The following is a 15,959-nucleotide window of genomic DNA, read 5'->3' on the forward strand; positions in this document are numbered from 1 at the left end:
TAGCCAGAGTTCACAGTGTTCCATGGCAGTCGGATGCATTTACAACACCGGAGTTAACATCATCACCTGTTATACCGCTGAAAAAATTTGTGCGTCACAGCAGTCTGTCAGTTTCACAAAGAAAGTCAGCTCGAGAACGTAGTGTTCGGCTATATACAAGCCAAATACCTGTTAACTACTGTTTTACCCTCTGTAACTGTTTCAACCCCATTTCCTTCATGTGACAGTATATAGTGAGGTCAAGGTGTACCACAGGGATCCATTCTTGGTCCTAATTTATTTCTTTTAATATTTACATAAGATTCAAAGTATTTTCATCTTACTTCAGATGACATCATAGCCTTATAAACAACAGTTTATCACTGACTTGAGTGTTCCAGGGAGCTCACCGTTCATAACTTTAAAAGGAAGAAAGGCAAAGGTCCCACATTTGAGTTCCATAAATTTCTGCAGAATACAAAAAGGAAGAATATGTAACATTTTGTCACTACAAACTAGACTGTCTAGAGCTCATCAATACTAACTTGAAATTTAAAGTAAAAAAAAAAAAAAAAAAAAAAAAAATATATATATATATATATATATATATATAGACCTACAGTAACTCCTCCTCGCCTACAATCAGTAAAATGTCACATCTACAATCACCCGCCTTCCTTTGACAAATCCACAGCCTCTTTCTCCAGGAAACCAAACTCAGCATTTCAGAGCTACTTGCATTTATATTTACAGGAGGCAGTAAACTGCTAATAAATTTTGAATGTATAATTAATTAGTGAATTAATCTGTTTGCACTGTGGGGATTAAGTATGTCAGGTTATTAAAAATAAAAACAAACATATACACATCTGGATATATGTAATAGCTTCTATAGGCACTTAAATACTGGAAAAAAGTAGCAAATGGTTAAATTAAAATACTTTTCACTGCAGCTTCAGTACATTCAGCTACTTTATTCAGCATGTAACAACAAAATTTGGATGTTAAATATACATGTGATGAGAATTTTACATCGGAGTCAAACAGTAGTAAAAAAGTGTTAGCTGTAACTTTAATTGGTGATGAAAGGTTAGAATTAATTAGAGCAGAAAATCAGAATATACAGTGCCGATATATGAAGAGTTTATGTTTTAAAAGAAAAACTAAAGAAATTGAATTAAACTTTTTTTTATGGAGGGGGAAAAAAAATTAAGTTAAATTTTTGCTGGCATTACAAACAATATTACTGTCCTTGAGTGAGCCAGTCAGACAAGTTTGAATTCATAGAGATATTTTTTAAAGACTTTTTCCCCATACCGATATTAAAAAAGAGAGACAGATTTAACAAAAAGCACATAAATTTCATGGGCTGTCAAAACATTAAGTATACTGTCAACTACAACATCGGTTAAACCACGAAACACAGCTGAAGACGTGACTTAACCGTGGCCTTGCTTATTTATATCATTTGTGGAAAAAAATACATTTTTATACATAGGTATACCTTCCCAATAACCAAAGCTTTTCATGCCTACGTCTTATAACATCTCGTGTAAATACATAATTGTTAATAGCGTAAAAGCTGAAATTTCCATTTGATTCACAACTTACTCTTGCTGAGGACAGCTGAGACCAAATGCTTGTTACATCTACCCTGAAAAAGATTCTTCATCAGTTCCTTGTAAATTTTCCACCAAGAATGAATTTAACATTTAGCAAAATGCATGGATTCTCAGTTTTGGGATACAGAGATGAAAATTTCCCGGGAATTACCAGAGTTATCTGTGTGTTCGACTCCTGACAGGCCTCACTAAAGAAAACTATAACTGTCGTTAGCTTTAGCCTACGTAGTAACATGCTGTTAGCATTAGCATGTGCAGTCACATGTTAGTGCTTAGTGTTAGCACATGATGAGACACAAAGTGAAGCTCCACTCTAGACCAAAAATATGGCCTTCAAGAACTATAACCCAAATAGTTACTTAAAAAAACAAAACAAAACAAAAAAAACACACCTTGAGTGTACACCACGTGAGTGTAAGTCGCAACTTTAAAAACCGACAACTCTAGACTCTAACCGTTGGTGTCAACTGTTGTTAGCGTTTTCTTGAATGCAACGATTGCAGTTTGCCTTTCTTACTTGTGTTTCCAGTCGAGTGGAGACTCGCTGGACTGGGTTAGCCTAACGCAAGTAACTCTGATTTTTTTTTCCACGTTCTGCAGGCAGACACGCAAGGCTAATTGTGGTGGTTATCAAAACGAGACTTGCTTAAGGATAACCGCAAACTCTTTAAGTGCCTCCCATCAGGAGTCAAACGCGCCGACTAAAGCTAATGTCCTCTATAAATGGCAGTGTGGCATCTGGAAATCTGGTCATTCCTGGGAAACCCATCGCTAATAAAGCACAAGAGGTGCACAACTGCTTTTTCAGCATCTTTTATATCCATCTCTGGAAAAATCAAGTGAGGACTAAAACATTACAGAGGTCCTCACACAGAAAACCCATTAAGCTGATTCGACAAGTAATTAAAAACCCATTTTGTTTTCACGGCAGAGGAACGTTTGGTCATGTAGCGTTAATATAAATAAATGAGGCAAACGACTACTCAATGAAAGTCCGAATGATTCCCAACATGAGGGGGTGAGAAGAGGCAGATGATAGGTAAGGCAGTGCTTCATACGTTTTCCGTCGCCGTTGAGTGAATATGAGGAGGAGGAGGATGGTTCATGTTTTGACGGATGCCCAGATGATGAGGCCTATAACCACGCCAGCGACCACCAGCACCGACAGTATGATGCAGATCTTCTTACGGGAACTCCTCTGTGGAAACAGGTGCGTTTTATCAAGAAGGTCCAAGGATCAAAATGACTCACAGCTTTTCTTCATCTCCCTTGTCAGCAAGCTGGCCAAGAGTTTGGTTACATAAAGTCCTTGCAGCACGTGGGAGGATGATCTCTGCACATTATTTCTGCCTTCTGCAACATTTAATCATCTTCTTTAACGTGTTTTACCTGGTAGTTTTCAGCACGCGCCAGCTGCTTTTGCGCATTCTGGACGTGAGTGTCTGCCGTTTCCACGTTGGCTTCTATACTGTCTGCAGAACACAAACACGCACACAGTTACAGCTCACATGCTCTCATTTAAAACTCATCAAATAAGAAAAGAATTCACTGCAAAATCCTCAAGATGCTGAAAGCTGCAAAAACCCAGTGCCATTAAACTAGAAGCACATAGAAACTAGGGGGTGACAGAGTACACGTCAACTATGGGAAACACCTTTTTAATGATTAAGAATTTTGGATTTCTGCTGTAAATATTCACACAAACATTCATTATATAGGATTTGTTAACAGAAGCAGATCAATGACCACTCAGTTATTATTTATTTATTTATCTCAGGCAGCCACAATGTGAAAGACATGAAGACTAAAGCACCAAACACACATAGAATTTAAATAAATAAAAATATGCTTGAAGGATCAGGGATGCTTAGAGTTCTAAAAAGTGAAATGTAAATTATTCCATTTCTTTGAAATAATCACCGAAAAGCAACTAAGCAGGTGTTTTAAAATGTGGAAGTGAAATCTTGGTGTGCATTTGCCACACGTGGTTTCTTTAATACGCAAGGTTTTACTTTATTTTTAGACAGCTCGTTATTTTTGCATAATTTCCCAAATGAAAAGTCTCTGTGCTTTTTGTTTTGCAATGAATTTGCAGATGAATGAAACCTAAGTAGTGCTGCATAAAGCACAAACAGCAATTTGATTCAATAAAACCTTAATATTTAAACAATACCAGCGTTCCCTCTGTCATCCAATAATTTGTTACACTCTCTGATAACATCGTCTTAAAATGCGCCCCTGCATAATGCATAGTTCTAAGATTATGACTCAAGAGAAAATGAAAAATACAGAGGAGGACAGTGCTCACAGAAAGCTCATGTACTGTCTTTAGGAGCCTTTACTAATAACTTTCACCAGATTTTCACTTATATTTTGGCTCAAAAGTGATACCTTTACTAGGGGAGCTACGACCACTGCCTTTTCCCCCCCTCCCCCGGACTAAACCAAACCAACTTTTTTAGGTTCTTTAATTGACCCCAAAACACAATCAGGATGTTCCCAAAAATAAAAACTGGCCTCAAGCCAGTTATCCAAGATGGCTGCCAAAATAGGGCTTTCCACTAACACACCTTTAAACAACTTATAAGCAACTTAAATATTACAGAGATTTAATTACAGGGGTCTATTGGTGGCCAGTTTAGACGTCATTTTGAATCTTAAAACCATAAATGAATTTAGTTTAGGCACAAATGAGTTTGCTGTGACCTGCAATGGTCTTCCCATTGAATCTCTGTGATATTTAAGCTGTTTAAAGGTGTTTTAGTGAAAAACCCTATTTTGGTGGCCATCTTGGATAACTGGCTTGAGGCCAGGTTTTATTTTTGGGAACATCCTGATTGTGTTTTGGGGTCATCTAAGGAACCTAAAAAAGTTGGTTTGGTTTAGTCCTGGGAGTGGGGGGGGGATGCAAAGGTAGTGGTCGTGGCTCCCCTAGTACATATGGAATATACCAACCCTCACATCAAATTTCCTTTTTATCAAATGAATGTGAGATCAGATGTTCCTGCAGGATGTGATTATACATTTTAGAAGCATGCAGGACACATAAGGGAGGAACAGACATAATTAGAGTTTACCGATCATGTCTCCTTGTTCGTGGACCATCATTCCCAAGTCCTTGAAGATATCGTTGATATCTACGATGTCGGACTGAATCAGAGCACATATAGTTCATTATATACACACACATCCACAACACTCTGGACAGCAACATTTGTTTGTAATATCATCTGAATTTTATATACTCAACAAAAATATAAACGCAACACTTTTGGTTTTGCTCCCATTTTGTATGAGATGAACTCAAAGATCTAAAACTTTTTCCACATACACAATATCACCATTTCCCTCAAATATTGTTCACAAACCAGTCGAAATCTGAGATAGTGAGCAATTCTCCTTTGCTGAGATAATCCATCCCACCTCACAGGTGTGCCATACCAAGATGCTGATTAGACACCATGATTAGTGCACAGGTGTGCCTTAGACTGCCCACAATAAAAGGCCACTCTGAAAGGTGCAGTTTTATCACACAGCACAATGCCACAGATGTCGCAAGATTTGAGGGCGCGTGCAATTGGCATGCTGACAGCAGGAATGTCAACCAGAGCTGTTGCTCGTGTATTGAATGTTCATTTCTCTACCATAAGCCGTCTCCAAAGGCGTTGCAGAGAATTTGGCAGTACATCCAACCAGCCTCACAACCGCAGACCACGTGTAACCACACCAGCCCAGGACCTCCACATCCAGCATGTTCACCTCCAAGATCGTCTGAGACCAGCCACTCGGACAGCTGCTGAAATAATCGGTTTGCATAACCAAAGAATTTCTGCACAAACTGTCAGAAACCGTCTCAGGGAAGCTCATCTGCATGCTCGGCGTCCTCATCGGTGTCTCGACCTGACTCCAGTTCGTCGTCGTAACCGACTTGAGTGGGCAAATGCTCACATTCACTGGCGTTTGGCACATTGGAGAGGTGTTCTCTTCACGGATGATGCGAAGGAGATGTGTTGCACTGCATGAGGCAAATGGTGGTCACACCAGATACTGATTGGTATCCCCCCCCCCCCAATAAAACAAAACTGCACCTTTCAGAGTGGCCTTTTATTGTGGGCAGTCTAAGGCACACCTGTGCACTAATCATGGTGTCTAATCAGCATCTTGGTATGGCACACCTGTGAGGTGGGATGGATTATCTCAGCAAAGGAGAAGTGCTCACTATCGCAGATTTCGACTGGTTTGTGAACAATATTTGAGGGAAATGGTGATATTGTGTATGTGGAAAAAGTTTTAGATCTTTGAGTTCATCTCATACAAAATGGGAGCAAAACCAAAAGTGTTGCGTTTATATTTTTGTTGAGTGTATATACCTCCAACTGCCTGATAGCAAGTTCTCGCTCCTGGATCAGCCTCAGGTCATCTTCAGTGATGGCTTCGCTCTGAATCTGGTCCTGAGGATCGCTGCGGGAACAAACGCGGGTGCAATTTATTTCACTGGGAGAATTACAGAGAATAGGATTTACTGGATTAGCAGATCTGGATTGGCACCAACACTCCAACACAGGGTTTTAATTTGTTGCAAGTGATGATAATTAACACCTAGATTGAGGTAGTCGACAATTTAAGGGGTTCTTCTTTGCAAAGACTATTTTACAGAAATATGGTGTCATTTCTGTGCAATCCATTAACAACCAAGCAAACAATAACGGTAATATTGATCTCAATCATACAGTGTGATGAACAAATGGTAGCAGGCTGACCTCTGAAAAGGAGTAATCCCAAAGCTATCTTCAGGTGGGCCCGTCTGTCAAAGGAACAGAAATTCAGGGAGGAGAAATAACTTACAGTTCATTGCAAAAAAAAAAAAAAAAAAAAAAAAAAAAGTGATGACAGAGGCTGCAATTTATGCGTTACAACCAGAATTGCTCAGAATTATTGGTATCTGATTTTTATGCACTAAAGTTAAAATATATTCACAAATGTTGTATAATTAGAATATTTTAGAAAATGCCCAAAGTGAAGGAACAACAAAGCAAAATGCTTTTATATTGTGAAATAAAATAAACATTTCCAAATCACTAAATGCATCTTGGACTTCATTTACACAAGTCATTAAGTAATTCAAATTGTATGGTAAATCTTTTTGGAGGAACTTGCAAGAATAAGTGAGGGAAGCCACCAAAGGCACCCGTGACAATTGTGAAAAAAAGTTAGTATAGACTTCTTTGGATGTAAATGGAGATACTGTGCATAGTGCAACTGTGTATTACCCCACAAGTTAAATCTTCATGGTAGAGTCAAACATCGAAGTAGTTTAATATGTTCTGCCCAGGTTGTCCATCAGAAACACACTGGAATTTGACCTGGACCATAATCGTAAGTAGGCCACATGTCCCGAAGGAACCCATGATTTGAACTAATGGTATTGTAGCATATTAATGACAACTCAAACATTCCCCTGCACATATTTGTACGTTTATCAGGATCTACTGTCGGCACAGTCTGAATGGACTGAAACTCAAACAAATTGTCCAAAATGTCAGCAGGTTACACAAGCACACAGCATGCTACTTCCATTAGCAAACAATATACATGAGAGAGCTACACAATCTGTGACTGGAACTTACTGGTATGTGAAGGAGAAGATATTGTATTCAAAATAACTAGATTATATATTTTTGCAATATACCCTCAAGTTTGGTTTTTGCTGGAGCTTTTCTGTCTTTTGGATCTACTGAAAACATCCTTGATTGTATCCTCACCTAATTTCGGCTAGACTAAAATACAAAATGAAGCGAAATGTAGCCTGATAATCACAAAATGGGCGTAAAATGTAATAAATGGAGCAGACTGACTCCAAATATGATTCAATTAAGTACTTTTGTTTATTTTTAAGCGAAACTGAGCGAAGTGGGGACTGATAAATACAAAATGGGTAAAATGTAGCAAAATGGAGCAGATGGACTCCAAATATGATTCAATTAAGTACTTTTATTTAATTATTTTTAAGCAAAATTGAGTGAAATGGGGACTGATGAATACAAAATGGGTAAAACATAGCAAAATGGAGCAGACTGACTCCAAATATGATTCAATTAAGTACTTTTGTTTATTTTTAAGCGAAATTGAGCGAAGTGGGGACTGATAATGAAATGGGGGTAAAACATAACGAAATGGAGCAGACTGACCCCCTGACTGAAGTTTCATCTCTTGATGTACTGAGCGCATCTCACAAAAAACACAAAAGCCAAACAATTAAATAAAAGTACTTATTTGGAGTCAGTCTGGTTCACTCTGTTCAATTTCGTTACATTTTACCCCCATTTCGTGATTTTCAGTCCCCATTTCATATTTTAGTATGGCCTCCTAATTTCACAGCTGTGGAAGTCGTTATTCTTGAGATATTAGCATCTAAAAATTTCTTCTCAGCTAAAATCCCCCCCAAATAACAAAAAAGAAAAAACCATACTCAACCAAAAATTTGACATAAAATTTGAAGTAAAGCTGAGCTGATGTGGCAACACCGCCGTCTGATTAGAGAACGATTTCGTAAACTTCCCCATCTCTAACGGCTCATTTATCCCTCAAAAAGGTGTTCTGCTCACAGACACCCTGGAGCTGGCTCTGACTCTGGCCACGAACTCTTTCTCTTTATCGGCTGCTTGACGCTGAGTCTTCTGGAAGTTGTTCAGGGCACCGGAGAACTCGTTCAACAGACGCTCTTTTTGCAGCTTTCTCTGACGCTAAAATACACACACAATAATATATCAAGTTAGAACAAATGAGAAGTTCCATTTCAAGAATAACTGACATAATTGTTGTTACTGAGAGGAGTGCAGTACCTGATCGATGCCAACAGGTAGCGCACTGAAAGTCTTGACAAGTTTGTCTATGTCTTTGGCCAGCTGGTTGCCTTGCTGCTGTTTCTGTTTCCTGTTGACAAAACACAAACTAAAATACCGATTTTTGTTCAAACACCACAAAATCAGTGTAGCTTGAAAACAGCAAGATCACAAACGAAAGGTTATTTTCATTACTGGTTCGACACCAAATCCACAAATTATCCAACTTTTTAATTATGTTTATTTTTTCCACACAGGCCCAGTTACGATTGAAAATTTTCACTTCTAACATTAAAATGATCATTTTAAAAAGGCTGCCTTTGTTTTATTTCAAGATTTTGATAGAGAGACACAAAAGTGTGACTGTGTGCAACAGACAGTGTTTTTTTTTTGTTTTTTTTTACACGTCAGAAGATAAAACCACAGTATGCTGCTCAGTACTTTTGCAACATGCGTAGTACAGTAGAACCTCTGTTTTAGGATGGCTTTCTTTACGAACAAATCTGTTCATGAACATTTTTCAATGAAAAATACAGCACTTTTCGAACAAAGTCTTGATGCACGAATACCTCTGCCGCAGTAGGTGGCGGTAATGCACAGTGTTGGGTTGCAATTCACCCATAAACGTGAAAGAAGGGTTATTTTTGTGTTTGGGTGTTTATTAAATCATATATTTGGGGACTGCTTTTGGTTTACTTTGTTGTGGACATTAAAAAGTTTTGAGCCGTACATTTTTTCCAGTAATCATACATTAAGTGTAGCTAACGGTGAAGCTACCGACAGCTACTAGAAGTGCTAATGCTGTTAGCATACAACATTAAATCCAACCAGAGCTGCACTGCAACAGAAGTGCCGATCGGTCTAGTTTGGAGTATTTTACGACAAATACCTGGAATAATCTGTCTTGTTGTGCGGTGAAACATCCTAACATCAGTCCCCTTCACCATCCATGCACACCATCAAGTTTCTTCTGTACAAGTAAGTTGAAGTTAAATAGACTATTTTAATATAATTACTGTACCGTATTTTGTATAAGATACTATGCATATTCTTTGTATTTTGTCTGCTTTTTATTCATGAAATGCTGTTATAAATGTAAAACAGTGTTCTTTTGGGGAGCCAGGAACGTGTTAATGCATTTTTTATATTATATATATATATATATATATATATATATATATATATATTTTTTTTTTTTTTTTTTTTTTTTTTTAATGGGAAAATTTGTTTCAGTTTAAGAACATTTAGGAACCAATTAAGTTCTAAAACAGAGGTTCCACTGTATTTCCAATTTTTTTTTAAATGTATGTAATATAAGTCAATGTAAGGCCAATTCAAATACATAAGTACAGTAACTTGATATTTACTTATCCTTGAAATATTGTGCATATCAGGTGACTCCAGTTCAGATCACGACCCAAGTGTTGGGAAACCATGAGTGAATAAGCATTTCTCCATTGTTCTGTTCATTAGGTCAGAAGCTCAGAACACTGTGGATGTTTGATTAAGTTGAGCAGTTCACTTGTTAATTGAACACCTTTTGTTTTTGAGCTCATCGTGGTGGCCAAGTGGTTAATGCGCTTGGTTTCAGTTCGGAAGGTTCTGGGTTCAAATCCCACCCCTGCCACATTTCTCCATGTAATGTGGAGTTGCATCAGGAAGGGCATCCAGCGTAAAACCTGTGCCAAATCAACATGCAGATCCACCTTGGATTTACTGTGGCGACCCCGAGTGCAATCAAGGGAGCAGCCGAAGGGACTTACTATGAGACAAAAATGTGAAATCTGGGGAAACATTTCAACTGATTATCATTTAATTTAAAACCAAAATACAGACACTTATCAATAGACCTGTTAGCTGCAGTGCTAACTTGCAGTTTGATTAGTATCACAAGTTACAAATCAACAGTACAAATCCCAAACGCCGGTCCCGTGACTCACAGCATCTGTCGCAACTTGCTGGTATCCTGATCTGTACCCAGCTGAAACACTGCCCTCTGCAGCTCAGAGCCTAGGGAGCAAAACCAAAGAGGACACGTAACATCTTTAAAGATCTGTGCATCTCCTACGAGCTGCAATCAATGATCGGCATGCACTTTAACAGCAGATTAATATTAAACCCCACATTTCATCCCTTTTCAAAAGTTTCTTTCAGATGTACTTCATTATTTGAAGGTGTGCACAATGTGATGACATCATGTGACGACATTTTTTTTGAAGACCTCAGCAAAACTGAACCAAAGGATCTAATCAAAGAGCAAATTTCTAAAGAGGTTTACAGTGAAAACTGCTGACATACAACTAAATGGCATGTAGTGAGTGTGATGTTTGCCATGTGTGTCAGCAGATTACTTAGCCGAGTCAGCTTCTGGATATCGGAGCTAATTTTATCAGCCAAAGCATTGGGCTCCTCCAGAATTCCAGGCTGGTACGCCATGATGGAGAGCTGTCCAAAAAGCACAGGAACACAGTCTGTTAAAAGAGAGAACACATTCAGCATGGTTATTTTATAGTTCTGGTGCTTTTAAGATGAAAGAACCTCTAAGATGAAACTATGTGCATAACACTGTTATAGCAATTAAGTTGTTTCCACCTGCATGTTTACTATCAGCAATATTTCAATGATTTGGACAAAACTTGGTAGAAGATTCGAGCCTGATTGGGAACACATACAACCCCTGGCAAAAATTATGGAATCACTGGCCTCGGAGGATGTTCATTCAGTTGTTTAATTTTGTAGAAAAAAAAGCAGATCACAGACATGACACAAAACTAAAGTCATTTCAAATGGCAACTTTCTGGCTTTAAGAAACACTAAGAAATCAGGAAAAAAAAAAAATTGTGGCAGTCAGTAACGGTTACTTTTTTAGACCAAGCAGAAGAAAAAAATATGGAATCACTCAATTCTGAGGAAAAAATTATGGAATCATGAAAAACAAAAGAACGCTCCAACACATCACTAGTATTTTGTTGCACCACCTCTGGCTTTTATAACAGCTTGCAGTCTCTGAGGCATGGACTTAATGAGTGACAAACAGTACTCTTCATCAATCTGGCTCCAACTTTCTCTGATTGCTGCTGCCAGATCAGCTTTGCAGGTTGGAGCCTTGTCATGGACCATTTTCTTCAACTTCCACCAAAGATTTTCAACTGGATTAAGATCCGAACTATTTGCAGGCCATGACATTGACCCTGTGTGTCTTTTTGCAAGGAATGTTTTCACAGTTTTTGCTCTATGGCAAGATGCATTATCATCTTGAAAAATGATTTCATCATCCCCAAACATCCTTTCTATTGATGGGATAAGAAAAGTGTCCAAAATATCAACGTAAACTTTATTGATGATGTAATGACAGCCATCTCCCCAGTGCCTTTACCTGACATGCAGCCCCATATCATCGACTGTGGAAATTTACATGTTCTCTTCAGGCAGTCATCTTTATAAATCTCATTGGAATGGCACCAAACAAAAGTTCCAGCATCATCACCTTGCCCAATGCAGATTCGAGATTCATCACTGAATATGACTTTCATCCAGTCATCCACAGTCCACGATTGCTTTTCTTTAGCCCATTGTAACCTTGTTTTTTTCTGTTTAGGTGTTAATGATGGCTTTCGTTTAGCTTTTCTGTATGTATGTAAATCCCATTTCCTTTAGGCGGTTTCTTACAGTTAGGTCACAGACGTTGACTCCAGTTTCCTCCCATTCATTCCTCATTTGTTTTGTTGTGCATTTTCGATTTTTGAGACATATTGCTTTAAGTTTTCTGTCTTGACACTTTGACGTCTTCCTTGGTCTACCAGTATGTTTGCTTTTAACAACCTTCCCATGTTGTTTGTATTTGGTCCAGCGTTTAGACACAGCTGACTGTGAACAACCAACATCTTTTGCAACATTGTGTGATGATTTACCCTCTTAAGAGTTTGATAATCCTCTCCTTTGTTTCAATTGACATCTCTCGTGTTGGAGCCATGATTAATGTCAGTCCACTTGGTGCAACAGCTCTCCAAGGTGTGATCACTCCTTTTTAGATGCAGACTAACGAGCAGATCTGATTTGATGCAGGTGTTAGTTTTGGGGATGAAAATTTACAGGGTGATTCCATAATTTTTTCCTCAGAATTGAGTGAGTCCATATTTTTTTCCCTCTGCTTGGTCTAAAAAAGTAACCGTTACTGACTGCCACAATTTGTTTTTCCTGATTTCTTATAGTGTTTCTTAAAGCCAGAAAGTTGCCATGTGAAATGACTTTAGTTTTGTGTCATGTCTGTGATCTGCTTTTTTCTACAAAATTAAACAACTGAATGAACATCCTCCGAGGCCGGTGATTCCATAATTTTTGCCATGGTTGTACTATTAAATTCTGAGGCAGATCTGCATAAATGTACAGAACCTACAATATCACTACTGTCCTGCTACTGACTGCCAAACACCACAATAAGTCGCTGAAACACCCTGCAGGAAGCTGTGTACAAATAAGACCTTTAAAACAAAAAACAAAATACAATGACTCTTTTCTTTTCAGAGTTTTTGGATTTGCAATGATCTGTATCCACGATGTACTAAGTAGCCTGTAGGGAGAGGGAGCAGACTAGAATGTATCATATTCCAGCTTTCATTCCAGTCAGACACATGCTGTGTCAACTCTAAATTTTTATTTTGGCACCTCCAATTTGTGCCTGGCATCTATCGTTATTGCAATCACACCTACCTAAACCCAGATTTTAACATGCTCATACACTGGTACCAGACTACGACAGCGTTTTAGGGCCACATAGAACTTTTTTTTTTAGACTTCGAGAATAAAGTCGTAATTTTACGCGGAAAGTCGGAATATTACAAGAATAAAGTCATAATATAATATTTGGACTTTTTTCTCGTAAAATTACGACTTTATTCTTGAAGTCCCCAATAAATAAATAAATAAAATAATTTCAACGTGGCACTAAAACTCTGTCGTACCAGACAGAGAACTAGACTTGTAGAATTGTGCAACAGCTTTCAGCACTTCCAGATGTCTTGCGCAGTAGCTGAATTTGGTTTGGGCCCACTTCTGGAATTTTTCACCTTTGAATATATCAAAATCTGTTCTCTTTCTTCCCCGTTGGAGATGTTGAGAACCTTACATGAAAACAGTTGTGTCTTTTTACTTTAGAGATGTTTCGCCACTTATCCAAGCTACTTCTTTTAGTGTGTGTGTGAGATGCATTCAGGAGCTGAATGCCCCAGCATCAGCCATTTACAATGTTTGATGCTGACTAGTCAGTGACAAACCATTAACATACAAGGTAAAAAAACAAATGTTTAATGCAGATATATACTCAAGGATGAAGTATGCCACTTTCAATTAAATCTCTCTAAGACAGAACGTCTGGTCTTCCCAGCCAAAAATCTTTTACGTCACAATATCAACATAATCGCCTCTATCTCTCACTCCAACCTGAGTGTCATGAATAATCCATCCATATAATAAAAGGGAAGTGGCTTTTGTGTTTATCCGGAGAATCAACGGAAATCCAGAAAGAGCCAACTTTCGTCCTTTGGCATACTTATGTATTTGTACTTAACTGTAAGTCAAGGACCACTTGACTTCAAATTCTAAATGCAATTTTAGAATTGCATTTAATCAGATGCCATTTTACCCAATGGCATCTGATTAAATCAGCAACCACTGAAATGCCAAAGAGAATCCCGTGACTGCAGCTCCTTGTGTTTTAATGAGTTAAATTCAGATTCAGCTTTGGGTAAATCAAATTATTCTCCCATACTTTCTGCGTGTATTTATTTCTCTGTGACGCTTCCTGCAGCTACACTAAATATAACGAGAAAAACATGCAAATCACAAGATTTCAAAAGAAAACAAGAGGAATGCCGTCAGGTGACTGTTGGCTTATTATTTCTTTGTTTCCGAGACACAGCCGTTGTTCACATGAGCGCTTTAATCCAGTTTTGACGCTAACGTGAGCAGTGTGGCGTAAAAGGCAATAAAAGTCACAGTCACACAGCGAAAATTCGCTTATTTCCCGTTCTGTTTTCCCAATAATTCTTCCGTTTTCTTTAACTGCTAGATACGGAACCACGCTAAAACACCGCAGAATCGCCTTAAAGTGTCATTAACGTTAGTATTTGTTTAAAATGTAGAAATTTACCTTTCTTGTTGGTTGTAGCGACACCGTGCTTCCGGATTTTATACCACGCCCCTGTCACATGACGTCTGTCAGCAGCTTCCCCCCGCCTTTTCCGAAACAGAATCTTTGTTTTTGTTTTTTTTGTTTTTTTTTTGCTTTTTTTTTATTGTTATTTGTTTTTTTTTTGTGTGTGTGTTTTTAACAGAACCTTTGTTTCAAATTAAAATTGTTTTAGTGACGTTTGTGGATTGGTGATTTTTTTTTTTTTTGCACATGATTTATTTGATTTGATTTGATTTTCCAAAGGCAGGGCATACATATGAATAATGTGACGTCTCTCAGCAGCTTCCCCCCGCCTTTTCCGAAACAGAATTTTTTTTTTTTTTTTGCTTTTTTGTTTTGTTTTGTTTTTGTTTGTTTTTTTGTTTTGCTTTTTTTTATTGTTATTTGTTTTTTTTGTGTGTGTGTGTTTTTAACAGAACCTTTGTTTCAAATTAAAATTGTTTTAGTGACGTTTGTGGATTGGTGATTTTTTTTTTTTTTTTTTTGCACATGATTTATTTGATTTGATTTGATTTTCCAAAGGCAGGGCATACATATGAATAATGTGACGTCTCTCAGCAGCTTCCCCCCCGCCTTTTCCGAAACAGAATTTTTTTTTTTTTTTTTTTGCTTTTTTGTTTTGTTGTTTTGTTGTTTTTTTTTTTTTTTTTTTTGCTTTTTTTGTTATTTGTTTTTTTGTGTGTGTTTTTAACAGAACCTTTGTTTCAAATTAAAATTGTTTTAGTGACGTTTGTGGATTGGTGATTTTTTTTTTTTTTTTTTTTTTTTGCACATGATTTATTTGATTTGATTTGATTTTCCAAAAGCAGGGCATACATATGAATAATGTGACGTTTCTCAGCAGCTTCCCCCCGCCTTTTCCGAAACAGAATCTTTTTTTTTTTTTTTTTTGCTTTTTTGTTTTGTTTTGTTTTTGTTTGTTTTTTTGTTTTGCTTTTTTTTTATTGTTATTTGTTTTTTTTGTGTGTGTGTGTTTTTAACAGAACCTTTGTTTCAAATTAAAATTGTTTTAGTGACGTTTGTGGATTGGTGATTTTTATTTTTTTTTTTTTTGCACATGATTTATTTGATTTGATTTGATTTTCCAAAGGCAGGGCATACATATGAATAATGTGACGTCTCTCAGCAGCTTCCCCCCCGCCTTTTCCGAAACAGAATTTTTTTTTTTTTTTTTTTTGCTTTTTTGTTTTGTTGTTTTGTTGTTTTTTTTTTTTTTTTTTTTTTTTGCTTTTTTTGTTATTTGTTTTTTTTGTGTGTGTTTTTAACAGAACCTTTGTTTCAAATTAAAATTGTTTTAGTGACGTTTGTGGATTGGTGATTTTTTTT

The 15,959-nt window shown here is 37.3% G+C and overlaps 1 protein-coding gene across 2 annotated transcripts; it reads right to left on the reverse strand.

Annotated features, from left to right (window-relative positions):
- Positions 1-933: 933 nt before the first annotated feature.
- stx7l (syntaxin 7-like) lies at positions 934-14,677 on the reverse strand. Of its 2 annotated transcripts, none has more exons than XM_034162229.1 (10): positions 14,592-14,677; positions 10,795-10,888; positions 10,384-10,453; positions 8,444-8,534; positions 8,207-8,344; positions 6,362-6,405; positions 5,972-6,062; positions 4,679-4,751; positions 2,991-3,073; positions 934-2,799 (listed from the first exon to the last, which is right to left on the reverse strand). In XM_034162229.1, the coding sequence occupies exons 2-10, from the start codon at positions 10,877-10,879 to the stop codon at positions 2,704-2,706; spliced, it is 771 nt and encodes a 256-aa protein (XP_034018120.1). In that variant the 5' UTR covers positions 10,880-10,888; positions 14,592-14,677; the 3' UTR covers positions 934-2,703. The 2 variants fall into 2 exon arrangements, with proteins under 2 accessions (XP_034018120.1, XP_034018121.1); XM_034162230.1 differs by having other exon boundaries at positions 10,795-10,914; positions 14,592-14,634.
- Positions 14,678-15,959: the final 1,282 nt, after the last annotated feature.

Source organism: Thalassophryne amazonica, chromosome 21 (assembly GCF_902500255.1).
Source record: "Thalassophryne amazonica chromosome 21, fThaAma1.1, whole genome shotgun sequence".
Taxonomy (NCBI): Eukaryota; Metazoa; Chordata; class Actinopteri; order Batrachoidiformes; family Batrachoididae; genus Thalassophryne; species Thalassophryne amazonica.

Excerpts from the sequence above, each read along its gene's own strand:
- stx7l (XM_034162229.1), bottom strand. The coding sequence starts at position 10,879 with ATGGCGTACCAGCCTGGAATTCTGGAGGAGCCCAATGCTTTGGCTGAT. Across the intron at positions 8,535-10,383 it reads AGCAAGTTGCGACAGATGCT|GAAACAGAAACAGCAGCAAG; the intron begins GTGAGTCACGGG and ends TTTTGTCAACAG. Across the intron at positions 3,074-4,678 it reads CGAACAAGGAGACATGATCG|ACAGTATAGAAGCCAACGTG; the intron begins GTAAACTCTAAT and ends TGTGTTCTGCAG.